The sequence below is a fragment of the Meriones unguiculatus genome, chromosome 8, assembly GCF_030254825.1.
Source record: "Meriones unguiculatus strain TT.TT164.6M chromosome 8, Bangor_MerUng_6.1, whole genome shotgun sequence".
NCBI classification, from domain to species: Eukaryota; Metazoa; Chordata; class Mammalia; order Rodentia; family Muridae; genus Meriones; species Meriones unguiculatus.
In genome coordinates this window covers 22,599,204-22,618,865 of record NC_083356.1, presented here as the reverse complement: position 1 = coordinate 22,618,865, position 19,662 = coordinate 22,599,204, and the positions used below count along the sequence as shown (strand labels likewise).

General features: G+C 55.4%; 1 protein-coding gene across 1 annotated transcript; it reads left to right on the top strand.

The window, feature by feature from the left end:
• The first annotated feature begins 1,970 nt into the window (after window positions 1-1,970).
• On the top strand, window positions 1,971-17,676 carry Gga1 (golgi associated, gamma adaptin ear containing, ARF binding protein 1). Its single transcript, XM_021654010.2, has 17 exons — window positions 1,971-2,397; window positions 5,327-5,411; window positions 6,486-6,561; window positions 7,563-7,661; window positions 8,621-8,744; window positions 9,785-9,885; window positions 10,428-10,508; window positions 11,235-11,372; window positions 11,451-11,532; window positions 12,073-12,180; window positions 12,864-13,016; window positions 14,494-14,558; window positions 14,978-15,150; window positions 15,535-15,728; window positions 16,255-16,424; window positions 16,644-16,754; window positions 16,853-17,676. The coding sequence occupies exons 1-17, from the start codon at window positions 2,355-2,357 to the stop codon at window positions 16,961-16,963; spliced, it is 1,914 nt and encodes a 637-aa protein (XP_021509685.1). The 5' UTR covers window positions 1,971-2,354; the 3' UTR covers window positions 16,964-17,676.
• The last annotated feature ends 1,986 nt before the right edge of the window (window positions 17,677-19,662 follow it).

The following is a 19,662-nucleotide window of genomic DNA, read 5'->3' as shown; positions in this document are numbered from 1 at the left end:
GGGAGCTGGGTGGCAGCATGCATCCAGCACTCTCTGTTTATCAGCTGAAGGCGTGATGGGCCCAGCTGCCTTGATCGCTCCACCAGGACGGCCTACGCCCTTCACCTGTGGGCCAGCACAAAACCTGCCTCCTTTAAGTTGCTTTTGTCGGAGTAGTTTAGTAACACAGGAAAAGAACACTCAGACAGGGATTCTGATGCAGGGATGAAGCTTCCCAGGGAGTTAAAAGTTCTGGACTGGGAGAGACACAAACCATAAGCATGCAGAGAAATAACACAGCGGGCGAGCTGGGGGGGCAGAGCTCAGTGAAGTGTCTGCCTAACATGGATGTATGCAATTTTAGGGCTCAAACCCCCCTTCCCCAGCACCACATAAACCAGCCTGGGCTGTAAAGACCCGAAACGGAGGCAAGAGGTAGTTGGGGATGTTGCTCAGTTGGTAGAGTGCTGTTAGCTTGCAAAAGCCCCATTCCCGTACAGGTGTGGTGGTGCACTCCAAAGCTGGAGAAAGGAGGATGAGAGTTCAAGGCTAGTGCATCCTGAGTTCAAGTCCTGCCTAGAAATACATGAGACCTTGCCTCCATTGGTTCCCTCCCCCTCCCCCCCCAAAAAAAAGTGCCTGTCAGTGTCAATCTGACTCTGTATCAATTTGGCAAATGTAGTTTGAGTTTTTGTTCTGGTTTTGATTTTTCAAGACAGGGTTTCTCTACGTAGCCCCGGCTGTCCTGGAACTCACTCTGTAGACCAGGCTGGTCTCAAACTCAAGAGATCCACCTTCCTCTGCCTCCTGAGTGCTGGGATTAAAGGTGTGTGCCACCAATGCCCAGCCTGCAGTTGGGTTTTATTTCATTAACAATTTTAATAATAAAGAAAACAAAGAAGGCCAAGCCCATCTCGTTGTGGTTTTTGTTGAGTGGCTATCACAGACCTAACCCACTCCTGTATCTTAAAGGTTGCAGGAGAGAATTAAACATCTCAGGGCGCGTTGGATTCACGAGAAAGAAACGACTGAAATGAGGTCACTGTGGTTCTGCAAGGTGAATCCAGATCCTCTCCAAGGCCACAGAACTGGATTCTCCGGTTCTTTGATCTCAGATGCTCTTTAACTCTTCCTGTTCTGGCACAGGCTCGGTGGAGAAGAGACCACGGCCATTTCCCCGAATGGCCGCCAGGGGCGACAGAGAACGACTGACCCGGCCTCCCTGGAAACTGCCCAAGGCGACAGGAGAGGATGGAAAAAGCAGGTGAAAGAACTGAGGTATCTCCCATTGTTAACACCTGAACCACCCCCAAAACAAGAGACTGGCTTCACCACCATCCCAGTTTGGGGAGAGACTCTCTTATTTTGCTACCACCCTTCGGGGTTCCCCATTCCCTCGTGAGTGTTACGTGCTTTGAGATCGGACATCCCACATTAGCCTAGAACTGATGATCTCTGATCTCTGTCAGTGCTGGCGTCACTGACGTGCGAGAACACGCCCAGCTCCTCATCACCTTGTGAAATATATTCCTGACCTTGTCTTTCTCTCCAGTGCGGGTCACAGAATAACCCAAATGCCGTAAGCTCTTCCCGGGTTTGTAAGCGGAATGCAGAGGAAGTATCCGGTGCAAGCACTGACCCTTGGGTGACCTCAGGCAAACTCATTACCTGGCTCCCGGGTGTGAGTACTGGGCTGGGGGGGGGAGGGTAGTGGCGCACTCGCACTCCTTGGGAGGCGGAAGAAGGCGGATCTCAGGCGTTCCAAGCCGGCCTCGTCTACAGAGAGTTCCAAATGGCCAGGGCCACACAGTGAGACCCTGTCTCAAACGAAAAAAAAAAAATGCTTACAACCATGCCTGGGACATTAAACGCTAAACTTCGTCACGTTCGCGGCAGCCACTATGCCCAGTTGCCCTTTTAAGAGACATTGCCACTTGCCCACTTAAGCGGAAGTACCCCTGAGGGCTCCGGAAGTGACTTCAGAGCCCCTTAGAAACATGGCCACAGAGCGTTGTTCCGGAAGCGGTCACCGGGATCTGCGTGACGCTGACTGAGTTAGAGCGTCCTGTGGTGTTTCTATGGTGCCGCCCGCAACCCCCAGACTCTCGGCTTCCTTTCCCGCCTGAGCGCCCGTCGCTGCGAGGAGGCCGACGGGCCCCACTCGCGACTCCGTCAGCCACCAGGAGGAGGGGTTGGCAAAGAGGTGACGCTCTGGGCGGTCCCGCCCGCGTCTCGATGGTGCCCGGCGCCCCAGCGCAGCCGTCCGACTCGCCTGGGCGGACGCGGCCCCTTTAACCGCCTGAGGGCGGGGCTGAAGAGTTCCCGCGAGAGCGGTGGGAGGCGGGGGGCGGTGCCGAGGCGGGGGGCCGTGGCGGATGGAGCCCGCGATGGAGCCGGAGACTCTGGAGGCGCGAATCAGTGAGTGTCCGGGAGGGGCGCGGGCCGGACCGGAACCGGAACCGGGGGCGCGAGGCTGGCCCCTTTCCCGGCGGGGGCGGGGTCCGCGCGCCCCCTCCTCACGCCCCGCCCCCGACCCGGAGGGGCGGCGCCCCAGTCCATCGACTGGGACCCTGGCAGCTGCGCAGCTTGGCCATGAGCGGGCGCCGCCCACCCACCCGATGACCCGTTTGCCCAGAGCACCCCCGAACCCCCGAAGGTCCTGCCTGTTGCAGCCAAGAGCAGCCCCTCCGTTCTTCCCTTTGAGGGACCCCACTCCCTCAAGGCCTGAGTCTTTCCACTCTGTGCCCGCAGCTCTTTCTCAGATCTGTTTATTTCCCTGGCCCAGGGGTCCTGGCCCATCTGATGCAGCTCTGGCCACACTGGGAGAGGAAGGGTCCCGTCTAAGACTCCATACGGAAATCTTAAATTCTGTGTCATATACCCAAACCCATTGTTACTCTGCGTCCCCGTCCCAGATTGCTTTCCTAGCCCCTGCTGAGCTTCCTCCCGAGGCCTCTGCCCCTGTTTCCTGTCTCCTCAGAAACCGCTTCCTAATACTCTGGCTTCCAAGCCCCCAGCCCCTCCCTCTTCTCTCCTTGTCCCACACTGCTGAAGAACCTTGGCCTTGCCAACCCCATTCCTGAACTCTGACCCTCGGAGCTGCAAGTTTGCCTCTTCTGGTCCATCTAGTGGCAGGTCTTTCCCAAGGCCTTTCTGAAAAGGACCCAGGGAAACCTCTGGGTCTATCCTCACCTCTTGACCTAGGGTACATCGAAAACCTGTGCAGGGGGATGGCTAGAACCTTTGAAGCCAGCCTTAAACAGAGTTGAACTGGGAGGTTGATTCTAAACCATGCCATCTGGAAAAATGTCGGGAGAGTCATCCTGGCAGTTGGGGAGGGACAGTGGTGGAAGGAGACGCTCAGTGGCCATGGGCTGCTTGAGATGCCGCCACTGCACAGGTCTCAAAAGGTTAGAGGTAAAGGGGTACCTTCTAGGAAGGAGCATAGACATTTTCACCATCTGAAAAGTCACACCCAGTTATGAAACCTCTCTCCTCAAGTACTCTTCTCTGCTACCTGCCAGGAGAGGCAGAGCCCCCCCCCCCACTCCCCAACCCCCACCAGGTGGAGGCTGGGGGAGGGAGGGCCCCTGTCTCCTCCAGCTCTAAGCTCTTCAGTTTCCTGAAAGCTGGGGAAAAGCTGACCCTGAGTGCTCAGACTTTCCCCTTCTCTGGCTCCAGAATCCAGATTGACTGGCTGGGGCTGGGGCTCACATGCCTTTCACACTTCCTGTTTTCACCCTTTTCTCAGCTGTCATTGAGAGGCCAGTACCCTATACATTCTGTCTGGCTCCAGACCAGAGTCTCTTTCCACTGTTCAGTCCTTGCCATTGTGGGGGACAGGCAGACAGTAAATGCAGCCTTCCCCAAGGAAGCAGATGTTCCTGGTGTCCTTTGGGGCTCACTGGTAACATCTGTACCTCTCAAGGACTTGAGGGTCCCCTCAAGGTTCCTGGGATAGATTGTACCAAGAGGGAATGTTTCTTCAGCCCTTTGGCCAGCCATATTGTCTCTGAGCACCTGGGAGAGAACAGTCTGCCCCCAGCACCCTCCATTCTTCCTGCTCTGCCTTTCTGTGATCACAAATCTGAGTGGTCAGTGATCCTTTGTTTGGGCCAGTCAGCTTCAGGAGAGCAGGGCTTTTGTCCACCACTGTATTTTCTTTTCTTTTTCTTTTTTTTTTTTTTTTTTTTAATAAATAGGGCTCAAGTGACTGTCTGCCAGGCCAGTCTAGGGCCCCAGGAATAGCCTGGGTTCCCAGCTGGACAGGTGCCACATGCTGGGCCACAGCTTCTTCCTGTCCATTGATCTCTCACAGCCCCACCTCTGGGCTGTGATCCTCTGCACCCCCAGCATGGGCAGAAGTGTCTGGGTATCAAGAGGACACTTCAGCCTCGCCATGCACAAAGCATCTGTCATCAGCCTGTGTTTTGTCCAGGGGAAGTTTAATTACGAGGCCTTTCTTAGCCAGTGCTGGGGGCTCATGGTGTTCTTGACCATGCTCCTCTTGGCTGTTACTCATTCCTGCATTCTAGCTTCCCCAGCCTCACCCTACCTGCCACTGAGCCCTCACCCATCCATGAGACGAGAGATAGGTGTGTTCACAGTGGCAGGAGTCACAGCAGCATCATGTAATAAATGGTCCACATGGGCCCATAGGAAAGAATAGTCAGGGACATAGCCACTGCCACTGTGGGCAGAAGTGAAGGACTGGAGGGGACCGGCAGAAGAAGCGTTCCAGGGCCACTCCCCAGGGACAGGGTCTGACAGAAGTAGGCATGAGGTCCAGGGTACAGTCTTTTCAGGACCATGTCCTTAACTGGGAAGAGTAGCCCTCAGACTGGTGAACTCCTTACAGACTTACCAGGCAGACCCAAGTCTCCTGTTCTGGGTTCCTGTGGTTTCTTGGCCACTCTCCTTTTCTTGAGAGCCTGGCTACTCTTGGCCCACTGCCCGGGGTTTCAGCTCCTCAGGGATTAGACCCTGGCCTTTTCCTTACCCCTAAGACTCCTGAGTACAGATTCCAGAAGAACAGGGATGCTGTTCTTGAGAACAAACTCAGAGATGGTAAAGTCAGCCTGGTGGGGTATCATCGTGGGAGGTGGTCCCTGGGTGTAGTCTCTGGAGATGGAGCCCTTGGGTGGGAAGGCCAGGTAAGCAGCGGCCATGTGTTCTTTTGCCCATTGATGCCACTGGAATGTCGGTGCTCAGGCATGGGGCTGTGCAGCAAGAAGTGGAGGGAAGCCTCCCCCATGTGCTTCATCCCTCCTGACCTCACCAGTTGCAGGGTACAGTTAGGGGAGGCAGAAACCCCGCAATCCCATTCTGACTCCCTCCGCTCTTGCAGACAGAGCCACAAACCCCCTGAACAAGGAGCTGAACTGGGCCAGCATCAACGGTTTCTGCGAGCAGCTTAGCGAAGACTTTGAGGGGTAAGTGGCTCCATTTGGCGACACACTCAGCAACATACACTGTGCCCCTGTCACGCGTAGTCCAGAACCTGGTCTCGGGCAGGCTGGAGCCCCAGTTTCCATTCTAAATAGTCAGTTAACAAAGACAACAGCACTTTCTGCTGGGGGCTACGTGAGTTGAGGGGAGCCTCCCTGGACGTGTTTTATAAATGAGACCGAGGCTCAGCAGTTTGCTCTTGAACCTCACTGGGACACTGGCAGTCCTAAGCTTGGTCAAATCTTAGCCTACCATGTAGCTGATGGATTACTGGGGGCCTTCCAGAGGTCAGCTACGCCTTCCCCAGCAGGCCTCTCATGTAACAAAGCACCGGAACTACCTGGAATGCCTGTCCAAAGTGAGTCCCTGAGGACTTGGGTTGGATGTTCCCGGGTCCCTTGATGCTTCCGGATCACGGGAACCGCATCACAGCGTGCTTCACCTCCATCCTCCTTTCAGGGGCAGGTGCTTCACTCTAGCAGCCCTTGGTGTGGGGTTCATGGGCTTTGGGGTGAAGGACTCTCACCTCGGGTTGATTAGTCTTGGGCAAGTGATTGATCACTCTGAGCCTCACTCTCTCTGCTGTAACATGGCACTGGCAGTGGGCTTATGGGGGTTTTTCTGCCACTGAGGAGAGCAAGGAGCCGAGGTGCTTGTGAGCCACCTTGCATGGCCTCAGCACTCAGGCTGTGGCCACCTGTTCCACCCGTTCCTAGCATCCCCCTACAAATCAAGGACACAGCTGCTTTTGCTTTTGGTGGTAGGGCCTCAGTCCCCCATGCTAGGCAAATGCTTTCTCCATAACCAACATCTGCAGGCCCGTGTCTTGTTCTTAAAGTCAAAAGGAGCTAGGTTTATACCTCTTGACGGTCCCTGCCTATACTGGCTGCCTGGTCCTGGCTGTCACCATCCCAGGTCCTGTTTGACCTAGAGAGAGATGGGCCTTGGTATGTGCTTCACAGGCCCAGTCGAGGGCTAAAGTGCTGCAGGCTAATGCAGTGACTGGCCCTTTGAGTGAGTTAGGTACCATGGCAGTCATGACTCTTCCTCCTACCCAGGCCTCCTCTTGCCACCCGCCTGCTGGCCCACAAGATCCAGTCTCCACAGGAGTGGGAGGCCATCCAGGCCTTGACGGTAAGACCCTGGGGTCCTATGAGCCTAGGGATATAGGTCTGATCCCCCCCCCAAAGTTCTCAGCAGCAGTGGCCTAGCCCCCTGTCACAGCTGGGCCTCTGACGGCAGTGGCAGGCATTGCCCACTTCAGCTGCACGGCAGACACCTCCCCAGGATCCATGTTAAACACAGTGGGTCAGCAGGCATATTTTGGAGTCTCTGCTTGTAAAGCTCCCAGGTCCTCTGCAGGGGCCCTCCAGCCCCCACGGGATCTGCAGACCCTGCAGTGAGAGGGAGGTGCAGGATTGAGGTTATGGCTATACTAGGAGCGAAAGAGGTGGGACGCTGTCTGTGATTCCCTGCAGGGCCCTTCGAATATCTGCCACCTTAGAATTAGAGCAGGGCTTTCTGAGTCCAAGGCTAGGTGAAAATTGCCTGAAGTAACTGCAGGTTTCAACATGTTAGTTTTGTTTGGGGTTTCTTCCTTAATTATGCAGAGATCTTGTGATTTCATGGGTTTGGGAAAAGCTTTAGTATCAAACTGGTTGTTAAAAGAAGATACGTAAACAAAGCAGTGGTGGCGCACACCCTTAATCCCAGCACTCGGGAGATAGAATCACGTGGCTCTCTGTGAGTTTGAGGCTACCCAGAGAAATGTTGCCTCAAAAAAAAAAAAAAAAAAAGGCAGGGCATGGGGGTGCACACCTGTAATTCTAGCTAGCACTGGTCTGCAAAGCAAGTCTAGGACAGTCAAAGCTATCTCAAAACCAAAAAAAAAAAAAAAAGGAAAAGAGGAAAAAAAGAAAATTGTAAAAAGTCTATGTGCAAGAAATGAAAAGTCCATGTTCCAAGCCATGGAGGAGCCTGTGGTCATACTGCAGCTCGAGCCCTTGGCCCAGTGCTCTAGGGGGTGATGAGCAATCTCAGAGACCTTTGAACCTCTGCATCATGTGCCCTCAAGGGTCATTCCCTTCCTCTGGACCCTGGCAAGGTCGGACCTCCCTCACTGCTTCCCTTCCCAGGTTCTGGAAACATGCATGAAGAGCTGCGGCAAGAGGTTCCATGATGAGGTGGGCAAGTTCCGCTTCCTGAATGAGCTCATCAAGGTTGTATCTCCCAAGGTGCGTCCTCGCCCAGGCTCAGAGTGATGGAGGCTGCAGAAAGAGGATCCCTAGGGACCTCCAATTAGGAATCCAGCACAGCTCCTTCTCCAGGACCTGGCTGAGTCCTGGAGGAACCACTCAGTCCTGGCTGAGGAACCACTCAGTATGCAGGAGAGCTGATCCCAAAGCATACACATGCTGTCCCTGGGCGTGCCCAGCTTAGGATGCTTAGGTATCCAACCTTTCTCTCTGTCCCCGTCACCTAGATGTGGTTTCTTTGAGCCTCAGGCTCCAAAACCACAAACCTGAGTCAGTATGTTAGCAAATGGACCACACCCTGGCTGCCGGCCTTTGGCCTGAGTTCTCCCACATATTCGATGCCCAGCCCCCTCACCCTTCCTCGGAACAGAACTCTGAGTGGGGCATGCAGCCCCATGTCTCCCAGGAGAGAACTGTACAGTGAATGTCACATCTCTTGGCCTAGTTTACTGCTGGAGGTGATGTGTGGGGCTGCACGTGAGTCCTTCCCTCCTCCACCTGGAGGCCCAGGCTCCCTGATAGGGTCTCAGGTTCAGTTCTACATGCTCTGAGCAGGTGTTCGTGCTCTGGGCCTCCACCAGCTCCACATGAGGAATGAGGAAACTGAGTCACAGACAGCTGACACAGCCAGTGGGTGGTCAGTGGCTAAGAACAGTGCTGGCAAATGCCATTAATCCCAGCACGTGGGAGGCAGAGGCAGGGAATGGGTCTCATGCATTCGAGGCCAGCCTGTTTTACATAGTGAGTTCTAGGACAGCCAAGACTACACTATCTTGAAAAACAAAAAGAACAAAACAAAAAAAAAAACCCTCAATTTACACCAGGCAAGTTCCAGGGAGTATGAGGACTTCAGGGGCATCAGGGAGACTGCAAGGTGTAGGCTTGAGTGAGTGGGGCTGAGCAGTCTCAGAGAATTCCCCTCCTGTGTGTCTCTGAAGTACTTGGGCTCCCGTACGTCAGAGAAGGTGAAGAATAAGATCTTGGAGCTGCTGTACAGCTGGACGGTCGGCCTGCCTGAGGAGGTGAAGATTGCAGAAGCCTACCAGATGCTGAAGAAGCAGGGTGAGCCTCTGCCCCAGGGTGGTAGGGACCAGTGACATGCCCCACCTGCAGCTCAGGCTCCAGCAGTCTTAGGGGCTGCTGCCAACAAAGCCACAGGTCTGCCATTAATAGCTCAGAACACTCAGGCAGTGAGGCCTCTGTGGCTGTGCCTAAGGCCAGCTTGAGTGAAAAAAAGGTGGTATGCGGTCAACCTAATCTTCAGAGAACGGCCTCAAAACATGGTGCCCGGGAACTAGGGATGTAGCTGAGTTGGTAGAATGCTTGCCTAGCTTCCATGGCGCTGTAGGTTTGATCCCCTGCATATTCCCAAGTGTGGTGGTGTGCACCTGTAATCGCAGCACCCAAGAAGTGGGGGCAGGAGGATGTGAAGTCGAAGGGCCACCCTTGGCTACACAGTGAGTTCAAAAGGATTACATGGTACCCTTTTTCAAAAAATATGTGTAGGGGCTGGAGAGATCTCAGCAGTCAAGAGCACTTGCTGCTCTTCCAAAGGACGCAAGTTCGGTTTTTTTGTAGCCACATAAAGGGAGCTCCCAACCACCTCTAACTCCAGCTCTAGGGGGCTTCTCACCTCGAAAGGCTCCTGCACTCACATGCACAACCCCATGGAGACATCAGACACCACATATAACTGAAATCTTAAAAAAATATAAAGGAAACTAGGTGTGGCACACGCCTGTGAGCCCAGCACTCGTGAGGCAGAGGCAGGCGGATCTCTGTGAGTTCGAGGCCAGCCTGATCAGGAAAGCAACTCTAGGACAGCCAAGGCTACACAGAGAAACCCTCTCTCAGAAAACAAAACCATACAAAGGAACTAGTATTTAAATTCTGTTTCTATATGTATTAATATATATTAGGCTCAAACCATCTCTGACGAAGTTTACCGAGCTTGGAAGGAGTCCCACCCATCCAAGTCCAAAGCAGGGGAGCTGTTGAAAGATTGACCTTCCTTTGATCTTGCCACTCTAGTCTCATCTCTCTCTCCTGCTTCCCCTGTTGCCGACACCTACTGATAATCTCCCTAACCCTGTCTTCTCCAGGGATTGTGAAGTCTGACCCCAAGCTTCCAGAGGATGCCGTCTTTTCCCTCCCCCCTCCAAGGCCCAAGAATGTGATCTTTGAAGATGAGGAAAAATCCAAGGTAAGGTAGAGTAGTTGCTTGCAGGTAGAGACTTCTGGCCTCTGGAGCAGAGGCTCGTGCTGACTGCGATCCCTGTGGAGGTGACAGTGTGGGAGCCTACTGAATACAGTGACCCAAGCAAGCGTCCACCTTCAGTAAGCCCAGTTCGTGACCCAGGGCTTGGTTAAGGAGCTGCATAGCTTTATCTTTCTTTCTATAGTTGATAAGCTTCTAGTTACAGAAGCATTTGTATAGAGAGGAGCTATTAAAATGAGCCTTCCCCCAGCCAGCCTCCAAGGCTACTGCTGCAGTTTCTTGTGTGTCCTCACAGAGGCTGGGGGTGTGGATGGGGGCTGTGTGCTGAGGACATCCTTCTGCCATGCTCTGTGGGGAGTGTGTGCAGTGTCTCACTTGCCCGCACGGACACCCATCAAAGGTCAATCTGTTTTCACCGTTTCACAGAGAGCAGTAGTATCCTGCCCAGGTACCGCAAATAGTAACTGAGGAGCCAGGTTGTAGATTCTGGCCTGGGACTGCCCTCAGCCACTTACTTGTCTCTGCAGATGCTGGCCCGCCTGCTGAAGAGCTCCCACCCTGAGGACCTCCGGGCTGCCAACAAGCTCATCAAGGAGATGGTGCAGGAGGTGATGGCTGGCCTGGTGTACAGGGGTAGGAGAGATGGGGTGTGGAGCTAGGCCACCGAGCAGGAGCTGTGTGTGTGAATATGATGCCCCATAGTGGCCCAGCAGGACAGCTGCCACAGCAAAGAACTGACAGATGCTAGGAGGCTGGTGTTTAGAGGGAAGAATTGCCCAGTAGCCTGAGGGAACCTGCTATGGCTGAGTTTCTGAGGGGCTGATATATGGCTTCTTTCAGGGACATCTTAAAGGGCCATGCATGCCATGAACATGCATACCTCCTGCAGCAGAAGGATACTAGCCAGCAGAATGGGCTGGAAGAGGGTGGGATTTACCTCCTATAGCTGCCTTTAAAGGCCATGAGCTCCACACACCTGCCAGGCACCTACTGACACAGGAGAAACAGGATACCTGTTTCTGGGTTGTGAGTGATGACCAAGGACTCTTTCCTTTCACTGCTGCGTGTGGGAAAGTTATCTTGAAAGACAGGTGCAGGGAGGGCAAGAATGATGCAGGGCCACAGTCATGAGACTAGAAACCCCTGATGTCTAGGGATGGAGGGCCACCCCTGGAGACTGTGAGCCTGTGGAAGTGACACAATAGCAGTAGACTGCTTCATGGACACAGCTGCCCTGAGTGGCAAGCTCTCAGAGTCCTCTTCCCAGACTCCTGTGCCATCTCTAGGGCCAGTGACGGGCCTGAGACAGCCTCTGGCCATTTGCTGCTCCACAGGACCAGAAGCGGATGGAGAAGATCTCAAAGCGGGTGAATGCCATTGAGGAGGTCAACAACAATGTGAAGCTGCTGACAGAGATGGTGATGAGCCACAGCCAGGGCACTGCATCCAGCAGCAGTGAGGACCTCATGAAGGTGCGCCCTCTCCAGCCAGCCCCCAACTACCCCCTGAGCCCCCCAAGAGCCCTTATCTACTCACGCTGTTCCCCCCAGGAACTCTACCAGCGCTGTGAGCGCATGCGTCCCACACTCTTCCGATTGGCCAGTGACACAGAAGACAATGATGAGGCCTTAGGTGAGCCCCAGGCAACTGTCCAGGTCAGGTCTGGCCCTGTCCCTCTACCTCCTCCCACTTCCAGGCCCTGCTAGACACCCACAGTTGGAAGGAACCACCACGAGGGGTCCCCCTTTCCCCAGCACTGACTTGAGAAGGCTGCAGACCAGAGAGACTGCTCTTCCAGACCCCCGTGAACAAGGTCCTGTGCAGGCATCTCATCTGCCCAGAAGGGAGAACTCTCCCCACTTCCAGCTGGGGCTCAACAAACAAAATGACTAGCTCAGGTCCTAGCACCAGTGTGGCAGATGGTCCCATCTCAGCCACTCAGGCCCTCTGTTACTCTCTGTCCCACTCTGCTCACTGGCTGGCTGTCCCCGGGACATTCTGGGTACGTTTCCAGCCTCCACACCAGCTTGGCTGTCTGGACCCCATCAGTGCAGTGGGATGCCTGGCCGTTCCCCTTCATATACCCTTTGGGGTGGACTGGGAGGCTTCTCTTCCCTATCCAGAGGCCCCACCACTCCTTCAACCCCACCTCTCCCCTCCTTCCTGTTCTAGCTGAGATCCTGCAGGCTAATGACAATCTCACCCAGGTGATCAACCTGTACAAGCAGCTGGTCCGGGGTGAGGAGGTCAATGGTGATGCCACAGCCAGCTCCATCCCTGGTAAGAAGAGAGCAGGGGTGCTTCGGGGCCCTCAGCATGCAGGGCGTCAGGGCCTTCAGCATGACCCTGGCCTTTTCAGACCATGAAGGTCCCGAGAAGGGAGCTGAGGCATTCTGTGCCAAGCCTGAAGCTGTTGGGAAAGGGAGCCCAAGTTTACCATGGACTAGAAGGAAGAATGCTTCAGCCCATGAACCTGGATCCAGATGTGTGGGCTGGGTCATACCCTGGGCCTAACTAGAATATCAGGAGAAAGGAAAGAGCTTTAGACACAAACAAGGCAGACTTCACTCCTCGCAGGGAGGGGAGTCACAGGAAAGGCTAGCAGCAAGGGGGAGGACCATGCAGAGGCAGCCAAGCGCAAACAGAGCCTTCAGGAATGAGAGAATAGCAGCAGTCTCTTTAGGCCGTGACACGGAGTGACACCTTAGCTGTCTTAGCATCACTCTGCATTCACCCCAATGTCACGTTTCTGACATGATCCTGACCCTAAGCAAAGTTGGGTGCATTCTGAACATAAATGCTATTTGCTAAAGAAAGGGCTTGGCACAGCATTTCAACAGGGCTGCAGTGTTCACCCGGGACCAGGAGGCCTGTTACAAAGAGTGGGGGTATGAGGATTGCCGTCCTCACCCCTGCTGCTCTGAATGGCCCCCAGGAGTTCCCCAACTCTCTTTTCTTCTCAGGGAGCACCTCAGCCCTGCTGGACCTCTCAGGCCTGGACCTCCCTCCCTCGGGCACCACATACCCAGTCACGCCCACCCATCCTGGCAACCAGAGCAGTCCAGAGCAGCCCAGTGCCTCGGTGTCCCTGCTTGATGACGAGCTCATGTCTCTAGGTAAGGAGGAAGACAGTGCAGGGGCAGCGTGCAGGCACCAGCCTTCTGCACCCCACTGGGAGGCCAGTGGAGGCCATGGACGAGCATGCCTTCCTTGTGCTGGAGAAACCCATGGCTCAGGGAGACTGAACAAGACCAGCCTGACAGAGGGCAGGACTGGCCAGCTCTGGCTGCCTCGGAGAGGCGGGGTGATCTCTGGAGTGGAGCTGCCCTGGCGAAGGATTGGCAGGTTCCCTAGGTTCTCCAGGGAGGAAGGACAGGATTTAGTAAGCGCCACTTCTGGTGAGCCAAGCACACTGGGAACATTGAAAGTGTAAGCAATGAACACTGTTTTCTTTGGCCTTTTTTGTTTGGTTGATTGGTATTTTTGGTTTTTGTTTTCTTAAGATTTGTTTATTACTTATATAGCATACTGCTTGCATGTGTGCCTGTATGCCAGAAGGTGGCACTGGATCTCTTTGGTTAAGAGCCACTATGTGGTTGCTGGGGATTGAACTCAGGACCTTTGGAAGAACAACCAGTGATCATAACATCTGAGCCATCTCTGTAGCCCCTGGTTATTTTCTTTTGTTTTTGTTTTGTTTTGTTTTGTTTTTGAAACACAGTTTCTGTCTAGTCCTGACTGTTCTGGAACTTGCTGTGTAAACCAGGCTAGCCTTGACCTCAGAGGTCACTTGCTTCTACCTTTCTACACTTGCTAGGATTAAAAGTGTGTGCCAAGCTGGGACAGGTTGAGGCCAGCCTGGTCTACAGAGTGAGTTCCAGGACAGCCAAGGCTACACAGAGAAATGCTGTCTTGAAGATAGATATGTAGATAGGTAGGTAGGTAGTGTATGTACCACCATGCCCAGACTTCCCTGTGGTCTTAAAGGAAGGCCATTGGTGAAAAATGACAGTTGCGGTTCTCCTGCCTGCTGGGGAGCACTGGCTAAAAACAAGATCACTTGTCTTTTCTAAGTCACGTACAGGGCAAGCTTGGCTGAGGAGAGACAGGATCATGCTGACTTTCCTGCCAGGCTGGTCCCCAGGTCCTCAGCACCACTTAGTTGGCTTTGGTGACCTATGCCAGAGTCTTCAGAGTCTGCCTGACCCACCTCACCATTGTCCACATGGGGACACTGAGGCTGCACAGGACAGCACCTTGCCCACAGATGCGATCAGAGACCCTCCTCCCCTCCTTACTAGCTCAGCTCCCACTCTTAGCTCTGAGAGACAGAGGCGAAAGTTCCAACTTCTGTCGATAAGTTGGCTTCTGCAGGGCCTTGCCGGGAAGAGAGGAAGCAAGTGTGGGCTGCAAGATGGCTGCCGGTACGCTGGTTTCTATTTTCGCTCTGCCACTGGTTCCCTCTGCCAGTGTAGGTCTCACTCCTCCTCGAAGCAAGTGAGGAACTGGGGAGCCTCAGTCCAGCACACTGTCAGCAGTCAGCCCCCTTGCCTCTGCCCACCCATCCAACCCCTCATCTTGCTCTCTCTACAGGCCTAAGTGACCCCACACCGCCTTCAGGCCCCAGCTCAGATGGTGTGGGGTGGAACAGCTTCCAGGTGAGAGGGCTGAAGCTGGCTCAGCCTATGACAGACGGACCTAGGGAAAGGGAAGCTGGGGCCAGTAGCCTGAGGGGTGACAAGCAGCCAGGTGGGTACTGGGCAAGGCTCCCAGGGGCAGGGCAGCTCCACCCTAGTGAAGAGGCCAACAGTCTGTTCTAACCTCCAGCGGAGGTGCCTGGGCCGCAGCGTAGGGTCCCCAGCAGGACCATAGTCCTGTCTTCAGGGTTAAGCTTTATCTTCCCTTAAGGGTGATTTGGGGCCCCTGCAGTGTGGAGACCCATCGAGGCACAGTGGCCTGCCTCATGGACAGGTGGTCTTTGTCCTCTCTGCTGTAGCTTTCTCAGATGGCACCTGCGGGGACACAAGTGGTGACCCTGACACTTTGGAGAATCTCACCCTGTCCCCTTTGCCCACAGTCATCAGATGGCACTGAACCCTCAGTCCCTCCTCCAGCCCAGGCCCCCAGCATGGACTGCCGACCGCCAGCACAGGCACCCCCACCAACCAGCAGCGGCCTGGATGACCTGGACCTCTTGGGGAAGACCCTCCTGCAACAGGCGCTACCCCCGGAGGCCCAGCAAGTGCGGTGGTGAGGGCTGCTATTGCCAGGGCTCTCCCTGTCCCCGCAAGCCAGCAGCCTCTGGGCCCAGCAGGGAATCACCCGTCACTTGTAATTCTGGGAGCCCGCATGTTGGCTGGTCCACTGTGTCGAGAGTGTGCCCAGGGATGGGCCCACACCACACAGAGTTGATGAGAAGGGGCCACTGTGCCCACTAACATGCCCCTTGAGTTCTCAGAACCCTAGAGAAAGATAGAGGGGCCCAGCATGGGAGGGTGCAGAGGCAACAGGAGTGGGAGAGGCTCTCACTGCAGGTGAGGCTGCCCCAGGCACACAGCTGAGCAGCCCCGTCCTTCCAGGGCCTCTTAACAAGGCCACCAGAAAGTCATTTGCTAACGCACTGTCCCCTTTAAGGGAGAAGCAGCAGCCAGCCCCCCGTCTCACCCTCCGTGACCTGCAGAGTAAGAGCAGCTGCAGTTCGCCCAGTCCGGGAGCCACCAGCCTCCTCCACACCATGCTCCCAGACCCCCCTGGGCCTCCGCTGCAGCCCACGCCCACTGAGCTCTCCTTAACCAACATCACTGTGCCCCTGGAGTCCATCAAACCCAGTGAGTAGGGAGAGGTGGGGTGGGCAAGGCTGGGCCGGGTCAGCTCATGTCCCCCAGCGCTGTCACTGCTGACCCTGCAAAGGGCCTCCCGAGTCTGGAGTAATGAAAGACTGCTTTCTAATCTCTGGGTCACACGGGATGGGGCTTCTTAGGATCGAACCCTGACACGTCCTTCCTAGGATGGGCAGGGGCCAGAACTAGAAGAAAGATCCAGGCCTAAATCCCAGATATTTCTCACCCACGAGCAGTTGGTAGCACTCGCTAGTTGACTTTCTCAGAAGCTGTGACCAACAGCCCCACACCTTCCCTGTTAGCGCTAGAACTGACCCTGAGTCCAAAGACTGCATGACCAGCCTTTGACCAGAGCCCTTGACTCCAGCCTAGGAGGGACTTGACTGTGACTTGGCTCCAGGGTGGGTGTTCTGCCTCCCCGTCAGATCCCAGTGAAGGCCACACCTGAGTGAGAGGCAGATAGGTATGATCTGGCTACACCCATTCACCACCTCCCCTACCCTTCTCCCAACAGGCAGCATCTTGCCAGTGACTGTCTATGACCAGCATGGCTTCCGTGTCCTGTTCCACTTTGCTCGGGACCCACTGCCGGGGCGTTCTGACGTGTTGGTGGTGGTGGTCTCCATGCTGAGCACAGCTCCCCAGCCCATCCGAAACATTGTTTTCCAGTCAGCTGTCCCCAAGGTGACAGGGCAGACTGGGCTGGCCTTCTTCCATCAAGGCAGGGTGACCTGAGACTTGGTGGGCAGCCAGCTGGCTGGGCATGGTCAGGGGACAGGATCTCCCTCACGGGGGAGCTGGGGAAGGGGTGGTAGGAAGCCAGGAGCGGTCCCTGAGACTCCAGCAGGGGAGCTGGTTCCTCATCAGTGGCTGCCTGACCAGCTGTCCATCTCCTGCCCTCAGGTCATGAAGGTGAGGTTGCAGCCACCTTCCGGCACAGAGCTGCCAGCATTTAACCCCATCGTCCACCCCTCAGCTATCACCCAGGTCCTGCTCCTTGCTAACCCCCAGAAGGTGAGGGCCCAGCTCTGACAAGGTAGTACTCAAGGGTGGTGGTGACCTCTTTTTTTTTTCCTGCTCTGACCCCTGTGCTTCTGCCATCTGTGCCCCAGGAGAAGGTTCGCCTCCGCTACAAGCTCATCTTCACCATGGGCGACCAGACCTACAATGAGATGGGAGATGTGGATCAGTTTCCCCCACCAGAAACCTGGGGGAACCTCTAGGACAGGGGGGCTGGAGAGGAGGGGCAGCAGGACCTGCACCTGTTCAGCCTGGCGCTTCTCTCCTCCCTGTGGCCCCCAGTGACTCTTCCCTCTCCCTCTGCCTGTTCTCCTGCTGAGCCAAACCCAGCAAGAAGCTGGGCCTGGGTTTGCCATAGCGGCTGAGACCCCCATCACCAGTGGGAGCCTGGAATAGGGAGGGCTGTCTGCCCTGGAAGGACTGTCGGGGTGAGGGAAGACGCATGGCTGTTAGGCCTGGCCCTGACCCCAGCCTGAGGTGGGGTCTTCCCCGCCTGTCTTTTATGCCTTATGGAAAGGCCCAGCCATAATTCGGAGGCCATGCTGGATCTGGGACCAGCCCAGGCCTCCTCCGTGGGAACCCAGTGACCGGGGTGATGCCCATGCCCTAGCTGTTTGCACTCGGTGTGTGGTTTGGCTCTTTGTTTTTCTTTTGGAATGGCCCGTGGTTACAGAGCTGAAGGAGCTCCAGTCCCTCCAGAGGCTTCCCTGTACTCTCAGGCCTCCTACAGGCCAGGGAACTTGAAAGCAAAGCCAGAGGACATGCCCCCTAGAGGGCCATGGAACTCCTAGAGTTCCATGCTTATCAGCTTCTGCTGTGAGCACCTCATATCTGCCCACCCATCTGTGGTCAAAAGTAAGGGTCAGTGTGGGTGACAGTAGGAGTATTTATGAAAATAAAATGACCTTTTCCTGGACTAGCAGTTCTTGTCACTCTTGTGAGGCTGAGAGAGCTTGGAAAGATTCAGAAGTTGGGGGCCCGAAGACTGCCCTATAGGCCTGTCCCCATCTCCCACTCACCCTAGACCCTCAGCCCTCAGCAAAAGAGGCCCTACTGGGGGTCGGGGGGGCTGTGGCTGCTACTGAGTCACTCAAGCATTCCTCTGTGGTGACCAAAGCTGGGAAAGAGGTGGCCACTAGGAGGTCTAGCTGCCGCACAAGCTGAAGGGAAACCCCTGGTCCCTCACTTCCTCCTGCTGTGCTCTGCAGATTGTCTGCTGGGCTTCTCCTAGCCCCAGACTATGCACTGAGAAAGAAGCAAGGCCCCCAGCGGCACAAGTGTCAGGCCTGCCCCGGGGCTGGCTCCCAGCTATTTTCACCTCTCTGGTGTGGCAGAAGGCTGTCCCCAAGCAGGGTGCAGCAGCCCCACACAGAAGAACCTGCCAGTGGGGTGCAGTGAGAAGCTGGCTTAGAGCCGCCACTGCAGTGAGAGCCCTGCACAGTTGGGAAGGGGGGGGGACAGGCTGCCCACTCTCTCCCATGAGTGGCTGCATTGCTACAGACTCCAGGAAGTCCAATATCTGAGAAAACACTTTCACTTTGTCTCATCTGGCAGTTCCTAATCTGAGGCCGGCTGCTAAAACCCTTCCCTTAGATCCTATAAAGACAGTTCCCTGAGCCCCACAGGCCAGGAGCCCCTGTCAGGCCCATCTTGAACATTCAGAGTGACGGTGCCCCAGGGTGGGCCAGCCAGCAAGAGGACAGGAGGCAGCAACCTCAGAGCTTCCTTCCTGCTACATGACTTCTGCTGCAGCTCCTTTCTGGAAAGAGCCTCCGGTTCCCATCTGGGGCCTCCGAGGATTGTCTCCAGCATAATCTTGTTACATGGCCACTGGATAAGCAAAGGTTGGCATGGGGGCGCGGGACTGTGAACTGGGAGTTCCAAAGTCACTGGCTTGCTCTCCCTTTCTAGGTTCTCCGTTTGGAAAGGTCACAGGGTAGGGACCCACTGAGGGATCTCTAGGCCCAAGAGCCCCTTCAGTTTCCTGACCCCACACACCTCTGGCCTTGTTCTCATCTATCAGAATGAGATAGTCTTGAGCAGTCCCAAGCCAGGTATGGCCTGTCTCAAAACCTGGTAGGAACATGGGAGACTGGAGCCCAGCTGGGGGACACAGGGATCCCTGGTGGGCTACCCCTGCCTGAGCATCTTAGCATGAGCACCCTGAGAAGTATCTTCTCCGTCTCTTAAAAGATGAACCCCGTCTGCCACACCAGAGCAGTGGGACTTCCCAGACCTCAAAGCCACACTTCCACTTCTGGGACACTGGCCAGAGGCAGCAGTTAATTCTGCGGTGACCACAGTGCGGGCTGCTTATCCGTTGGCAGAAGCCAAGAGTGATGGAGAGGCCTCTTTCCGCCCTGAGACACCCTCTGTGGCCTCTGCCCCCAGGGCAGCCAAGGGGAGCCGCCTGCTGCCTGCAGCCCGCCCCCCCCCTTGCCCTTGAGTCCTCAGAACTGCTCTGTGAGCATGAGACTGGACCAGCAGCAGCAGTCTAGAGGAGGCCATCGAGATGGTTGATTGTTGCAGCCACCAGAGCCTGCTCTCCAGCTTTGTCACCTGGCCTACTGTGCTCCCAGCTGGGATCTAGAGCATACATCCCCCCAGGGCTAGCAGTATCAGGCGGAGTCCTCCCTCGGCCCCACCCCAGGGTTCCCGGAAAGGTCTGAATTCTGAGTGGGCAGAAGAGTTACCAAAGCCCCAGGAAACATACCTGTGCCTGGCTGCTGTGGGCAGGAGCCTCCGTTAGGAGGTTTTCTATTGTTGCCACAATCCAGCCATGTGGCAGCGTGTCTCAGATGATATGATGAAGCCAGAAGCCTCCACCCCAGCCTGCCTACTGACCACATCCGCTCAAGTCTCACTAGCAGATGTCACCCAGACTGTCACAAGGATTGCAGGC